We start from the raw sequence: 13,813 nt of genomic DNA, 5'->3' as shown, positions 1-13,813 counted from the left end.
CCCTAGCAGCGGAACAAAACACCCCAGAAGGACAGCGAGGGAGACAAAGGTCTTAACAGGGCTGGAGGAAGCCCCAGGTATGTATGATTTTTTTTCCCCACTGCCATCTTTGTAACAAATCCCCAGTCCTGGTAAGTAGATTAAGGAGTCGGAGTCAAAGTTAGAGTCAATGGTTTCATAAACTGAGGTGTCAGAGTTGGATGATTTTTGTAACAACTTCACAGCCCTGTTACCATCCAATCCTAACCAAGCAGCAAGATTTTGAGAGCTCATTACATACAGATAAATAGTATCAGTAGCATAGGTAAAATAGCAATACAAAAGAGTTCTTTAAAACCATTTTTATAACATTTATTTACATGCTGTACACAAGGTGAACACAATATACATATAAATACAGACCCCTGCAGAGAAGAGGCAAGCATTATTGGCCTGCAATAACCGCTCCTCCACAGACAAAAAGAGATTAGACAGTGATTGTCCTATAGGGCGGGCTTCTGATTGTCACCAGCCTGCAGCATATCCGGATCACACACATAATGCAAATAACGGACAATCTCTTCAGCCTTCTGCTGGCTCACCAAGCCTTTGCTGGAGATCATCTCTACAGAGCTGCAGAATGATGGGAAAAGGAACAGTTACTGCCATACACCTATAAATCATCTAACAATAATTTCAGTCTGGAGCAGCAAGATCTAGTAAACAAGTAAAAGCCAGTGATTTAGGAGGATGGGGCAGCACCTCTGTCAGGTCTTTGCAGTAGTCCACATCCTCTACCCCCTCCGAGGGGGACAGAAAGGCAGGGTGCACATTTATTAACCTCCCTGGCGTTATGATTATTTAGATTTAGGCCTCAATTCACTAATTTTGTATTCACTCAGGTGTTCTATATTTATGGAATGTTTTATGGATAAAACGTTCAATAAAACTATAACACCTTAGTGAATTCAAAATTAGATTTTACTCATGAGGTAAATTATCAAACGTTTGATAAAGCTTGTGAATTGAGGCCTTAAAGGGGAACTGAAGAGAGAGGTATATGGAGGCTGTCATGTTTTTTTTTCTTTTAATCAATACCAGTTGCCTGGCAGCCCTGCTGGTCTATTTCTCTGCAGTAGTATCTGATTAAAACCAGAAACAAGCATGCAGCTAGTCTTGTCAGATCAGACTTATAAGTCTGAACCACTGAAACACCTGATCTGCTGCATGCTTGTTAAGGGGCTATGGCTAATAGTATTAGAGGCAGAGGATCAGCAGAGCTGCCAGGCAACTGGTATTGCTTAAAAGGAAATAAACATGACAGCCTCCATATACCTCTCTTCAGTTCCCCTTTAAGGTCTAAAAGCCATGCAATTTTTTCACAAGGTTTTAGACCTTAAAAACAATATTGAAAAAAACATACCACAGAGAGATCTGCAGCAGCTCCTGCATATAACTCACTCCGTCTCGGGATTACCGCTCTGAGCTGCGGACTTCCATCCCGAGCCTGACCACTAAGGAGGTTAAAATTTGCATTTTGTTTCTGACTGTGCAAAACACATCTAATAAAACTCAATGGAAAATCGCACTTCTGCTAAAATCTGCGATTTCACGTGCGAAAAAAGTACTTGCAGCATATATTCGCAAATTGCAAGAAAACTCATCGACTTTCATAACCTACAGAAAAAAAAATGCATGCAAGAATAAAATAAAACGCAGATTTTAACACAAAAAAACATCAAGTTTTTTCACAACGATGCATGTGAATCCTGCCAAAGACTGCAAAAAAGACAAAATGGCAATAAAGACCCTACAGTGGTAAAACCTTCCACCATCCCAAAAAGGATTTCTATTGCTGTCTGGGTTTCATGTAACAAATGCAAAAATACAGGTAACACCTTTATAATCAGCTGAGCAAATGACAACAGCAGCTCTGGATCACTCAGTCATGGTGACACTCCCTACTAGAATTTCCCCATCAACAGGAAACAAAGACAGCACTCAAAACGCTACAGAGGTTCATGACTGGCACTCAACTAGAAATAAAATGATAAAAATGTAATGTGGTCACACATGCCTAAAAACCTCCCTGGTGTTCAATTTCCCCAGAATTTCTGCAAAAAGAAAAAAAAAATATTTTCATAACTTTTCCTGTAACTTGCCAAAATGTGTCCAGCAAGGGTCTAGTATACAGTGCAGGAGAGTATTGACGTGAATGCACGTCAATACTGTTCACAGCATGTTTTGTATGGACGTGTGTAACCATCGATACCGCTAGGGAGGACAATTGTGATTGTAAAATTGAAAGTACATCCATGTAAAATGCACCATAAATGATTTCCTATGTTGCTGTCACTTACAGTAGGTAGTAAAAAGCTGAGAGATCTTGGGCTAGTCCATTTCCTCATAGGAGATTCCAGTATTACCTTTATTCTTTACAAATGGTATGGATCTATAAAAAGATGTCAGCTAGCTTCCCTACTTGTTTGCACACTACTGTACTTTGGCAGTCGGACTGAGCAACTGCAGTTCAGTAAGTGCTTTAGTAAATAAAGAACTTAGAATCCCCCATAAGAACTTGACAGATCTGTCACATTTTCACTGCCTACTGTAAGTGACCGCAACATAGGAAAATGTAATTTATAGTGCATTTTATTCTTGGAGAAATGGCATAGGGCAGCACAGTAGCATAGCGGTTAGTGCTCTTGCCTTGTAGCGCTGGGTCCCCGATTTGAATCCCAGCCAGGTCAACATCTGCGAGGAGTTTGTATGTTCTCCCCGTGTCTAGGTGTGTTTCCTCCGGGCACTCCCGTTTCCTCCCACACCCCGAAAAACATACAGATAAGTTAATTGGCTTCCCCCTAAAATTGGCCTTAGATGACAATACATACACTATATAGCCATATGACTATGGTAAGGATTAGATTGTGAGCCCCTCCGAGGGACAGTTAAGTCACAAGACAGTATACTCTATACAGCGCTGGGGAAGACTTGGCACTATATATAGTTAGATACTAAATAATAATAATATGAATGTATTTGAAATTTTAAAAATTTTCGTGATATTGTCCTTTAAGACCTCTTACTTAGCCGCCCAATTGCAGGGAGTAACATCACAATTTCTGTTTCTTTTAACCCTATAAGCAATCTTGCTTGCCCTACTCAATAACATCACTGCTGCTGCAGTTTTCAGTGTACCTCTCAGTGTCAGTGAGTTTCCCAGCTGCCTTACCTGTTGGCCATGTGTCGCACAGTGCTGAAGTGCTGGCACAAGTTGAGGGCAGTGATGTAGCTGACATTGGGAAGGGACAGGTAGAAGTTCAGCATTTCCTGCTTGTGGCTGGTCATCTGAGTGGGGACGGTCATCGCTGTGCCTTTCCTCCTCTCCAGTGATGCCAGTTGATTCAGTAATCCAGCCGTCTCCTCCTGGCTGGAGCTGAAGAGGATCTGGATCCCAGCGCTGATCAGAGCTGATAGCGTGTTGTCATAATACTTTGTTCTCTGGAATAGCCGTGATGTTTCTCCTGCAGGCCAGAGCCAAATATTTACAGATTATTATAAGAAACCCAACAGAGGGCAAGTCATTATAGAGGCACTCCAGACATATAACCAAGATCCCTACACAAAACTCTTGCACTGTACTCTTTGTGGTCAGCACTGCAACTACAGCACTTCCCTGTGCAATTAATCACACCCTCCCAAGTGAGTTTATAAGAGCCATGTGTACCCCCTGTCTGCCTGCAATAAGAAACCATTCCTTACTGTACTTTTATAAACACACTGGGGAGGTAATGAAAAAGGTAAATGCTTTATTACAATATTTTCCAAAAGTTATTTTAGCATCAACTTTTTTCATTAATGACTGCACTGGCCAAGCACATCGTTTGCACTCTATAATCATGTCATCAAACCGTGCAGTGGGTGTAGAGGTGCGTACACACGCACTACTACAGAGAACGACGGGTCGGTCAGACCATCCCGCTGTGCGGACAGACTGTACACACGCTCTACTGTCGGGAGAACAACCAGCGGGAGGGTCTGACGGACCCGTCGTTCTCTGTAGTAGTGCGTGTGTACGCACCTTAAAGGGATACTGTAGGGGGGTCAGGGGAAAATGAGCTGAACTTACCCGGGGCTTCTAATGGTCCCCCGCAGATATCCTGTGTTGGCGCAGCCACTCACCGATGCTCCGGCCCCGCCTCCAGTTCACTTCAGGAATTTCTGACTTTAAAGTCAGAAAACCACTGCGCCTGCACGCCCGTGTCCTCGCTCCCGCTGATGTCACCAGGAGTGTACTGCGCAGACACAGACCATACTGGGCCTGCGCTGTGCGCTCTTGATGACATCAGCGGGATCGAGGACACGGCAACGCAGGCGCAGTGGTTTTCAGACTTTAAAGTCTGAAATTCCAGAAGTGAGCCGGAGGTGGGACCGGAGCATCGGTGAGTGGCTGCGCCAACACAGGATGTCTGCGGGGGACCATTAGAAGCCCCGGGTAAGTTCAACTCATTTTCCCCTGACCCCCCTACAGTATCCCTTTAAGTGAGACATGCAGAGCATTTGTGATTGTGATTTATTTTCTACTGGAAAACAGTTCTTCCTGTGAGTAACATAATCTCACCATTATCACATAAGGAGTCCTCCATAATTGTGTGCAAATGATTTCCAAACATTTCCTGATGCTTTAAACCCCCCCCCCCCCCCCCCCCAAAAAAAAGGAAAGGCATGGCACACCAAAAAATGGATGTGACCATATCACATATGGTATATCCATTATGGGCGGAGCTTTCTGTAGTGTGACACTCTAATGCTAAGGCAGTGGGCCCAAGTTTTCTCTAAAAACAGTTAGGCAAAGTGACCATGAAGGTAATTAGACCACGTTCCCACCCCCTTTGAAATAATTAACCATACACACTGCGCAATGCACATATATGTACACATACTTTAAATACACAACTATATACACACGCAGACGTCAGCGCAAAGCCAGACACGCAGACGTCAGCGCAAAGCCAGACACGCAGACGTCAGCGCAAAGCCAGACACGCAGACTTCAGCGCAAAGCCAGACACGCAGACTTCAGCGCACAAAGCCAGACACGCAGACTTCAGCGCAAAGCCAGACACGCAGACTTCAGCGCAAAGCCAGACACGCAGACTTCAGCGCAAAGCCAGACACGCAGACTTCAGCGCAAAGCCAGACACGCAGACTTCAGCGCACAAAGCCAGACACGCAGACTTCAGCGCACAAAGCCAGACACGCAGACTTCAGCGCAAAGCCAGACACGCAGACTTCAGCGCACAAAGCCAGACACGCAGACTTCAGCACAAAGCCAGACACGCAGACTTCAGCACAAAGCCAGACACGCAGACTTCAGCGCACAAAGCCAGACACGCAGACTTCAGCGCAAAAAGCCAGACACGCAGACTTCAGCGCAAAAAGCCAGACACGCAGACTTCAGCGCAAAAAGCCAGACACGCAGACTTCAGCGCAAAAAGCCAGACACGCAGACTTCAGCGCAAAAAGCCAGACACGCAGACTTCAGCGCAAAAAGCCAGACACGCAGACTTCAGCGCAAAAAGCCAGACACGCAGACTTCAGCGCACAAAGCCAGACACGCAGACTTCAGCACAAAGCCAGACACGCAGACTTCAGCACAAAGCCAGACACACAGACTTCAGCACAAAGCCAGACACGCAGACTTCAGCACAAAGCCAGACACACAGACTTCAGCACAAAGTCAGACACGCAGACTTCAGCACAAAGCCAGACACGCAGACTTCAGCACAAAGCCAGACACACAGACTTCAGCACAAAGCCAGACACGCAGACTTCAGCACAAAGCCAGACACGCAGACTTCAGCACAAAGCCAGACACGCAGACTTCAGCACAAAGCCAGACACGCAGACTTCAGCACAAAGCCAGACACGCAGACTTCAGCACAAAGCCAGACACGCAGACTTCAGCACAAAGCCAGACACGCAGACTTCAGCACAAAGCCAGACACGCAGACTTCAGCACAAAGCCAGACACGCAGACTTCAGCACAAAGCCAGACACGCAGACTTCAGCGCACAAAGCCAGACACGCAGACTTCAGCGCAAAAAGCCAGACACGCAGACTTCAGCGCAAAAAGCCAGACACGCAGACTTCAGCGCAAAAAGCCAGACACGCAGACTTCAGCGCACAAAGCCAGACACGCAGACTTCAGCGCACAAAGCCAGACACGCAGACTTCAGCACAAAGCCAGACACGCAGACTTCAGCACAAAGCCAGACACGCAGACTTCAGCACAAAGCCAGACACGCAGACTTCAGCACAAAGCCAGACACGCAGACTTCAGCACAAAGCCAGACACGCAGACTTCAGCACAAAGCCAGACACGCAGACTTCAGCACAAAGCCAGACACGCAGACTTCAGCACAAAGCCAGACACGCAGACTTCAGCACAAAGCCAGACACGCAGACTTCAGCACAAAGCCAGACACGCAGACTTCAGCACAAAGCCAGACACGCAGACTTCAGCACAAAGCCAGACACGCAGACTTCAGCACAAAGCCAGACACGCAGACTTCAGCACAAAGCCAGACACGCAGACTTCAGCACAAAGCCAGACACGCAGACTTCAGCACAAAGCCAGACACGCAGACTTCAGCACAAAGCCAGACACGCAGACTTCAGCACAAAGCCAGACACGCAGACTTCAGCACAAAGCCAGACACGCAGACTTCAGCACAAAGCCAGACACGCAGACTTCAGCACAAAGCCAGACACGCAGACTTCAGCCAAAAGCCAGACACGCAGACTTCAGCACAAAGCCAGACACGCAGACTTCAGCACAAAGCCAGACACGCAGACTTCAGCACAAAGCCAGACACGCAGACTTCAGCACAAAGCCAGACACGCAGACTTCAGCACAAAGCCAGACACGCAGACTTCAGCCAAAAGCCAGACACGCAGACTTCAGCACAAAGCCAGACACGCAGACTTCAGCACAAAGCCAGACACGCAGACTTCAGCACAAAGCCAGACACGCAGACTTCAGCACAAAGCCAGACACGCAGACTTCAGCACAAAGCCAGACACGCAGACTTCAGCACAAAGCCAGACACGCAGACTTCAGCACAAAGCCAGACACGCAGACTTCAGCACAAAGCCAGACACACAGACTTCAGTACACACACACACACACACACACACACACACACACACACAGAATGAATGTGTTTGCATGTCTGCACTATGCATGTTACAGGACACCTATGTTTACCTGGGTACTTCTACGCAGTATAGGTGACTAAGCATACGAATGCATTCTTCTGTGAACTAAAACCCTGGCTTTTAATTTAGCTGTAGGGATAACAGTTGTGCCTGGATGAGTAAATCTGTGAATGCATTTGTTTGAACATTTGCATGTGAGTGTGCGAAGGGTTAATTGATTTTTTCACACATACACAGAGACTTCAGCAAAAACCTACACACACACACACACACACACACACACACACACACACACACACACACACACACACACACACACACACACACTTTAGCACAACCCTATACACACAAAAACCAGCACTACAAGCACACTCAACAATATAAACATTACAGAAAGACACAGATTCCTCCAGACAACCCTCTCCCCCTCACTCATCACACTTGCTTTGGATAAGGGAAGGTGCTGCTGCATGTATGATGCAGGTGGGCTGCACACAGGACTCTCCTATAGCCGACACAACAGTGGGAACAACGCTGCTGCAGGATCACATTTAGAAAACCCGCAGAAGGAAGGAAAGGGTCATGTGACTGACAATCTTCCAAAAAGTGTCCTCAGCCCACTGTGCTGTGGTCTCCTCTCTGATAACAATGAATGTGGTGGGAAGCTACAAGAACATGGCTGCCACTGCTGATAATAGCAGACCAGGCAGCGTGTGCTCTAGTGACTGCTGCACAGTATAGAGAAGTTGTCTCTGTGCAGTCCTGTCACATGGCGGTATATCTCTGTGGGAAGGGGGCTCAATGATTACTAACTGTGGCACAGGCCGGCTTGTCACCTTCAACAAGTCACCCCCCCCCCCAACTGCATTGCTTCCCCTTAGAACGCCACTGTTCATTTTTGTGGTGGGCGTAACAGAGGCCCTGCCTTGGGTGCAGCAGCAGCGAGGTCTGGGGAGGGGGGAGCGGCAGGAGAGCTGTAATTCCCTTCCACGAGATCCACACTCTGCATATCTTCTTTTTTCTTCCATCCCTTGCGCTGCATTGGTAACAACGTCCCCTGTGGGGCCATGCTCTTATGTCATCACAAGGGGGCGCTGTTACAAATGCAACAAAAGGAACTGAAGGAGGAAGAAGATATTTGGCATGTGAAAGGATGAACCACTCTGGCTACCTATACTGTGCAAGGGTAGGAGGGGCTCCCTGGTTACCTATACAGAAGGGTGGGTGTAGGAGGCTCATTGGCTACCAACACTATCGGAGGGCTCCCGGGCTACCTATTGGAGGGGAGGGGCACTGCCTATGACAGGGGGCCTCTCTGGCTACCTATACTATGGGAGGGGAGGATTTCTCTGGCTGCCTATACAAAGAGGTGGGCTCTCTAGCTACCTATACTGAAAAGGGGGTGGGAGCTCTTTGGCTACCAATACTTTCAGCTCTACTGCAATGCCAGTTATGCAGACAGCCACTCGAGGGAGAATCTACAAAACTGTACATGAAATATAAAAGTCACATAATACAAATGAACAAGGAAGATGGATCCTGGCTATGGGTAGACAGTTATAGTGCATGGCCCAATGTGAACAGTGGTGTTTATCGACTGTGTACTGCTGCATACATCATTCTGAAGATCTTACCTGGCTTCACTCTGTCCGTCTCCACGATGAGACAAACCCTATCAAACATACTCTGGAGATGCTGGAACCGCTCCACCAGCTTACTCCGATTTGCACTGTTGGAGAATTCCGTCTGGATTTTCCTCTCTACAGCCAACCGGTTGCTGACAATGTAATCGCAGCCCCCCAGGGAGCAGATCTCTACTCGCACCCCATGTGTGGCCTTCAGGCAGGAGATAACCTCCAAACCAGATGTGATTTCCTGGCTGTCTGCTAGAATGCAGAGGGCGGCACCGCTTACTGCAGAGCTGGACGGCTTTCCAACTGAGGAGTCATTTACTGAAGAGGAATCAGCACCACGCGTAACAGAGAGATCTTCCACCTGTGGGGTTAAATCAGATATTAGTTAAATGCCAGGAAAAAGAAAAACACAATGACACAAATAACCAGTCAAAGATGAGCATTCCTAATAATCATAGGGCAATAGTATTTAACGCCGCCAGAAATTTGAAAGGCAGCGCGGTGAGCAGCCATTTGGCTCACCCTGCGTTCCGCTCAACAGCAGTGCTATAAGACGTACAGGGCCGCAGGGGGTGCCACGCACATCCACACTACGGCTGAAACAGAGACTGAGAGACCCTGTTCTTTAGTGCCCACTATGTGACGGGCTAAATGACTGGTGTATCAAATATTTTGCCAAGTTATGTTATCTTAATTGATAGCCAGCTGTCAATTTCTAAACCTACTACTGTATAAATAGAAACTGCACATATTTTCCAGCTTGGAATCTGTACTTTGTGATTCAGCATTTCCTCTTCCTGCATAAGTATTACGCTGTCTTGTTATATTCCAAACCTGCACTAAGTGGCAGCAGCATGGACAAGATGTCAGACTGTGTTAGGATGATGGTAGAGAGGTTGGATGATTGTGTGCTCCAAATAAAAATATACAGCTTGAAATAATCTGTGGAATTAATGTTAACAATGTGTAGGACTGTACTAAAGGGAATGGTTATCACTCAGTAACAGTGAAGCTTCACTTTAGAGGCAGCCTACAATTATCAGAATACATCCGTGGCTTAAGTGAAATGAATGTGGAAAATGCTGTTAGTGACTTCTGCCTAAAAGCATGAATTCCCTGGTTGTTGTGCTGATCCTCTGTCTCTAATGCTGTGTGCATTACTGACCCAGTACTAGAATACAAAGCAGGTGTTCTAACTTGTAAAAATATGATGCTTAAAAAAACAGACATATAAAATGTATTAATTACTGCATACAGAACTTTCTATATTGGGTGTATTCCATTAAAGGAAACCTGAAGATGGTAAAAAAAAAAGTTTCACTTACCTGGGGCTTCTGCCAGCCCCCTGCAGCTGCACTATGCCTGTGGCGGTCCTCAACGATCCTCCGATCCCCCGCCATGGTGTAGTTTTGGTATTGCCGACTTTCAAGTCGACAGCCACTGCGCCTGCACATCCTGCACAGTAGGAGGTTTTATCACACCGCACTTGCGCAAGATGCTCTCAGCGCTGGGAGCGGTATCGAGGATGCGCGTGGCCAGGGCCTCTGACTTGACAGTCGGCGATATCGAAACTGCACCACGGCAGGGGACCGGAGGATCGTGGAGGACCGGCGCAGGCACAGGGCAGCTGCAGGGAGCTGGCAGAAGCCCCAGGTAAGTGAAACTCTTTATCTTTAGGTTCGCTTCTTCAGGTTCGCAGCTTTGGCTGCCTCCAAAGTGAAGTGTCACCTTTGTTGAGTGATAAACAATTCCTTTACTTATAAAGGGATTGTTTATCTCGTTTGAGATAAGAGCACCGCTTCTGACCTCAGTCAGTCAGAACTCATGCTGTAACTTCTTGTAATGCTTTAATCTCTCTCTCTACTAGCAAAAATTATAGCTACTGAAAGCAGAAGTCCTCTCTTATTGTCTCACACTCCCCCCTAGTGACAAGTGGCCATAAATACAGATCACAGCAGCACTAATTCAAGCAGGAAAATGTAACAAATAAAATGTGCTAAAATAAATTGGCCTGGAGCACTTGCAAGCCTCCTAATAAATTGGATGCTAAAGGGATAAAACAGAAAAGAAAAATTGTCAAGGTTCCACACGGTCCCATTGGGACTAGTTTGTATCTCATGACAACCGGAAATACAAACCATTTCAAATTGGGCCGTTTTGAACCTTGCAGGTTTACGTTAAGGACAACTGAAATAAGAGGACAACTGTTTTAAGGACAACTGAAATAAAAGGTATATGGAGGCTGCCATGTTTATTGCCTTTTAAGCAATACCAGTTGCCTGGCAGCCCCGCTGACCCTCTGCCTCTAATACCTTTAGCCACAGACACTGAACAAGCATGCAGCAGATCAGGTGTTAATCATGCTTGTTTCTGGTGTGATTCAGACACTACCACAGCCAAATAGATCAGCAGGGCTGCCAGGCAACTGGTATTACTTAAAGTGGATCCGAGATAAACTTTTATTCATTGCATAATTGTGTTCCTTTCATATAGTTTATAGGGCATTCCTCAAGCCAAATACTTTTTTGTTTTGTTTTGTTTTAATACTCTAATTCCCTATAAACTAAACAAGCCTCGCCCACAGCTTCTCCAGAGACCCTTGGCACTCTCAGCCTCTTTCCATAACTTTTCTGGCCAGCATAAGTGTTTCTAGTTTTCAAAGTTCGCCTCCCCATTGAAGTCTATTGCGGTTCGCGGAAGTTCGCGCAAACTGAACTTTTGCGGAAGTTCGCGCGAACCGAAAATCAGAGGTTCTGGCCATCTCTATTCAGGGTTTTATACCGCTTTAAGGCAAGTTTCTGCTATGAAGAAATGTCAGAGCTGAGCTCTTACAAAGGCTGTGTTGTCTTCTCAGACAGAATAGACACTGCTGTGCTTTAGCTGGCAGCCACCCTGTTGATGTATTCTGGAGGTAGCTGCACCCCACTATTCATCACCCTGAAGATGGTCTATAACTGCTCAGTTTAAGTGTGGCAATAGTATCTGATCATACCAATCTTAAAGTGGACCCAAACTAAAAATACAAGATTTCAGAAATAAAATGTATTTTCTAAATTATAATAATAAATAGCAGCCTTTTTTCAGCTGCCTGATGACAAATATAAAATATTTTACATTTATTGGAGGAACCCCTCCCTTCCTTTCATATTGCCGGGACAGAATCCGGCAAACTGGTGGAGTAGGTGGTGTCCGGCAAAGGAGGAATTGCTAATGGCTGCCACCTGTATAACCCTAGTTATGAAAAGAGAAGGGTGAAAGACAGTCACTGAAATGCTCATAGGCTTGAAGGAGTGTTTATTTATCTTTGTATGTGTCAGAGTGGTGCAACTAAATATTTTAAATTAAAAAAATGTTTGGTTTGGGTCTGCTTTAAGGTGGCCATTAACGATACAATTTGCTGAATGATCGTTTCCTAACGATTCTATGAAAAATCTCCCAACCAATCTGATCAGATTAATGAAATTGTTCTGATGTGATCAGAATGGTTAGGAGATTTTTGTCCATTAGTAGCTCCAAACAATCATTTCAAATCATTCATACTATGACTTCCCTTACAATTACCTGCAGGAGTCTTATTCCCCACCTTCCCCTGCTCCAGGCCACACCTCCCCCTGAAGGCCGACACATGGCCAGCACCATCTCCTCCCACAACACCAGGCCTGAGGAACAGTGGCTATAGCAGAATTGCTCTCCTTCAAATTAAGCAGTTGTAGTTTGCTTTCAAAGGGCTGCCTCTCTCCTCCAATGTTCCCACTAGCTGATTAAGTGACTCTTGCAAGTTTTCTCACGGCAAAGACTGCCGATAGGTTTCTAAAATAATATTAGAAGTAAAAGATAAAACAAGAAAAAATGCCCACAGCACAGCGTTTGAAGATAAAATCCAGCAAAACTTTATTGGTACATACAACAGACAGAATGCTGGCAGCTGACACGTTTCAGACACACAGGTCCTTCGTCATAAGCAATGACTAAGGACTTACGTGTCTGAAACGCGTCAGCTGCCAGCTGTCTCTTGGATGTACCAATAAAGTTACCTGGATTTTATCTTCATATTGTGTGCTGTGGGCATTTTTCTTGTTTTGTGTTGCTGCCTCGTGGAGGGACTGCCTGGAAACTCTGATATGTGGAAGGGGGTATGTAGTGCTCTGCTTGTTGACTTTCAAGTAAAAGTTAATAATACCTTTTCTGGAGAGTGAGTATTGCCAACAGGTGTTTGAGGCCTAGAGATATTGAGTGATGGTCGCACTTCTGTCTGGAAATCAAATTTTTCAGCCAAAGCAGCCTGGACATTCATTTTTATTAGGCACCGATCCCTCAAAGGTAAATCAGTCAGACTCTTCTTTCCATATAATGGATCCTTACACTTCACTGAAGAGTTGTCAGTCAGTAATTTGGCAGAAGGATTTGGTTTTGGTGGTGGTGATTTGACCTTAAATGTCTGATGATTAGAAGTTGTAGCAGATTCTTCATCACTAGAGTCCTGGATGATGATTCTCCTTTTCTTTTTAGCAGGTTGGACATGATTGATTTGTTTTTTCTCAGCACCTCTGAGCTTTAACCGGCGTCTAGTACAATACTGTCTACGTCCATCTACAAAGCTGTCCTGCTGCAGCAGATTGTGGTCTATCTCTATTTCTTCTGTGCTAGAATCCTCTTCATCCTCCTCTTCATCCTCTTCAACACAGAAGCTGTCCTCCATGTAGCTCTCATCTTGTTCTGGTATCTAAAAGCAGCAAAGGGACAAGACAAAATCAAAACAGAAGTCATCAATGGTGAGCTAATGCTATGGATAGCTTGGAGAACGCTCCATACACATATACATAGTTTTCTATGGTTTGAAATTAGACTGGAGTAGACACACACACTACGGGAAATAAGAAAATTCCACGAGAACCTCTACCTGTATATCCAGCAGCTGGTGAATATAGAGAAACAAAAAATGGGCCAGACAAAGCCACAAACTAATGCTAGCAGTCATG

General features: G+C 45.6%; 1 protein-coding gene across 1 annotated transcript in view; it reads right to left on the bottom strand.

Annotated features, from left to right (window-relative positions):
- Nucleotides 1–326: 326 nt before the first annotated feature.
- Nucleotides 327–13,813, bottom strand: part of FANCM (FA complementation group M) — a 257,273-nt gene continuing 243,786 nt past the window's right edge. Inside the window, exons 19-22 of the mRNA XM_068254157.1 lie at nucleotides 13,015–13,557; nucleotides 8,835–9,195; nucleotides 3,212–3,503; nucleotides 327–612 (exon numbers count right to left, since the gene is read on the bottom strand). Of these exons, the coding sequence (XP_068110258.1) occupies nucleotides 483–612; nucleotides 3,212–3,503; nucleotides 8,835–9,195; nucleotides 13,015–13,557 (1,326 nt within the window). The 3' untranslated portion in view covers nucleotides 327–482. The remainder of the gene's footprint in view (nucleotides 613–3,211; nucleotides 3,504–8,834; nucleotides 9,196–13,014; nucleotides 13,558–13,813) is intronic.

Source organism: Hyperolius riggenbachi, chromosome 9 (assembly GCF_040937935.1).
Source record: "Hyperolius riggenbachi isolate aHypRig1 chromosome 9, aHypRig1.pri, whole genome shotgun sequence".
In the NCBI taxonomy this organism is placed as follows: Eukaryota; Metazoa; Chordata; class Amphibia; order Anura; family Hyperoliidae; genus Hyperolius; species Hyperolius riggenbachi.
The sequence above is the reverse complement of the archived record's forward strand: the minus strand, read 5'-3'. Positions and strand labels throughout refer to the sequence as shown.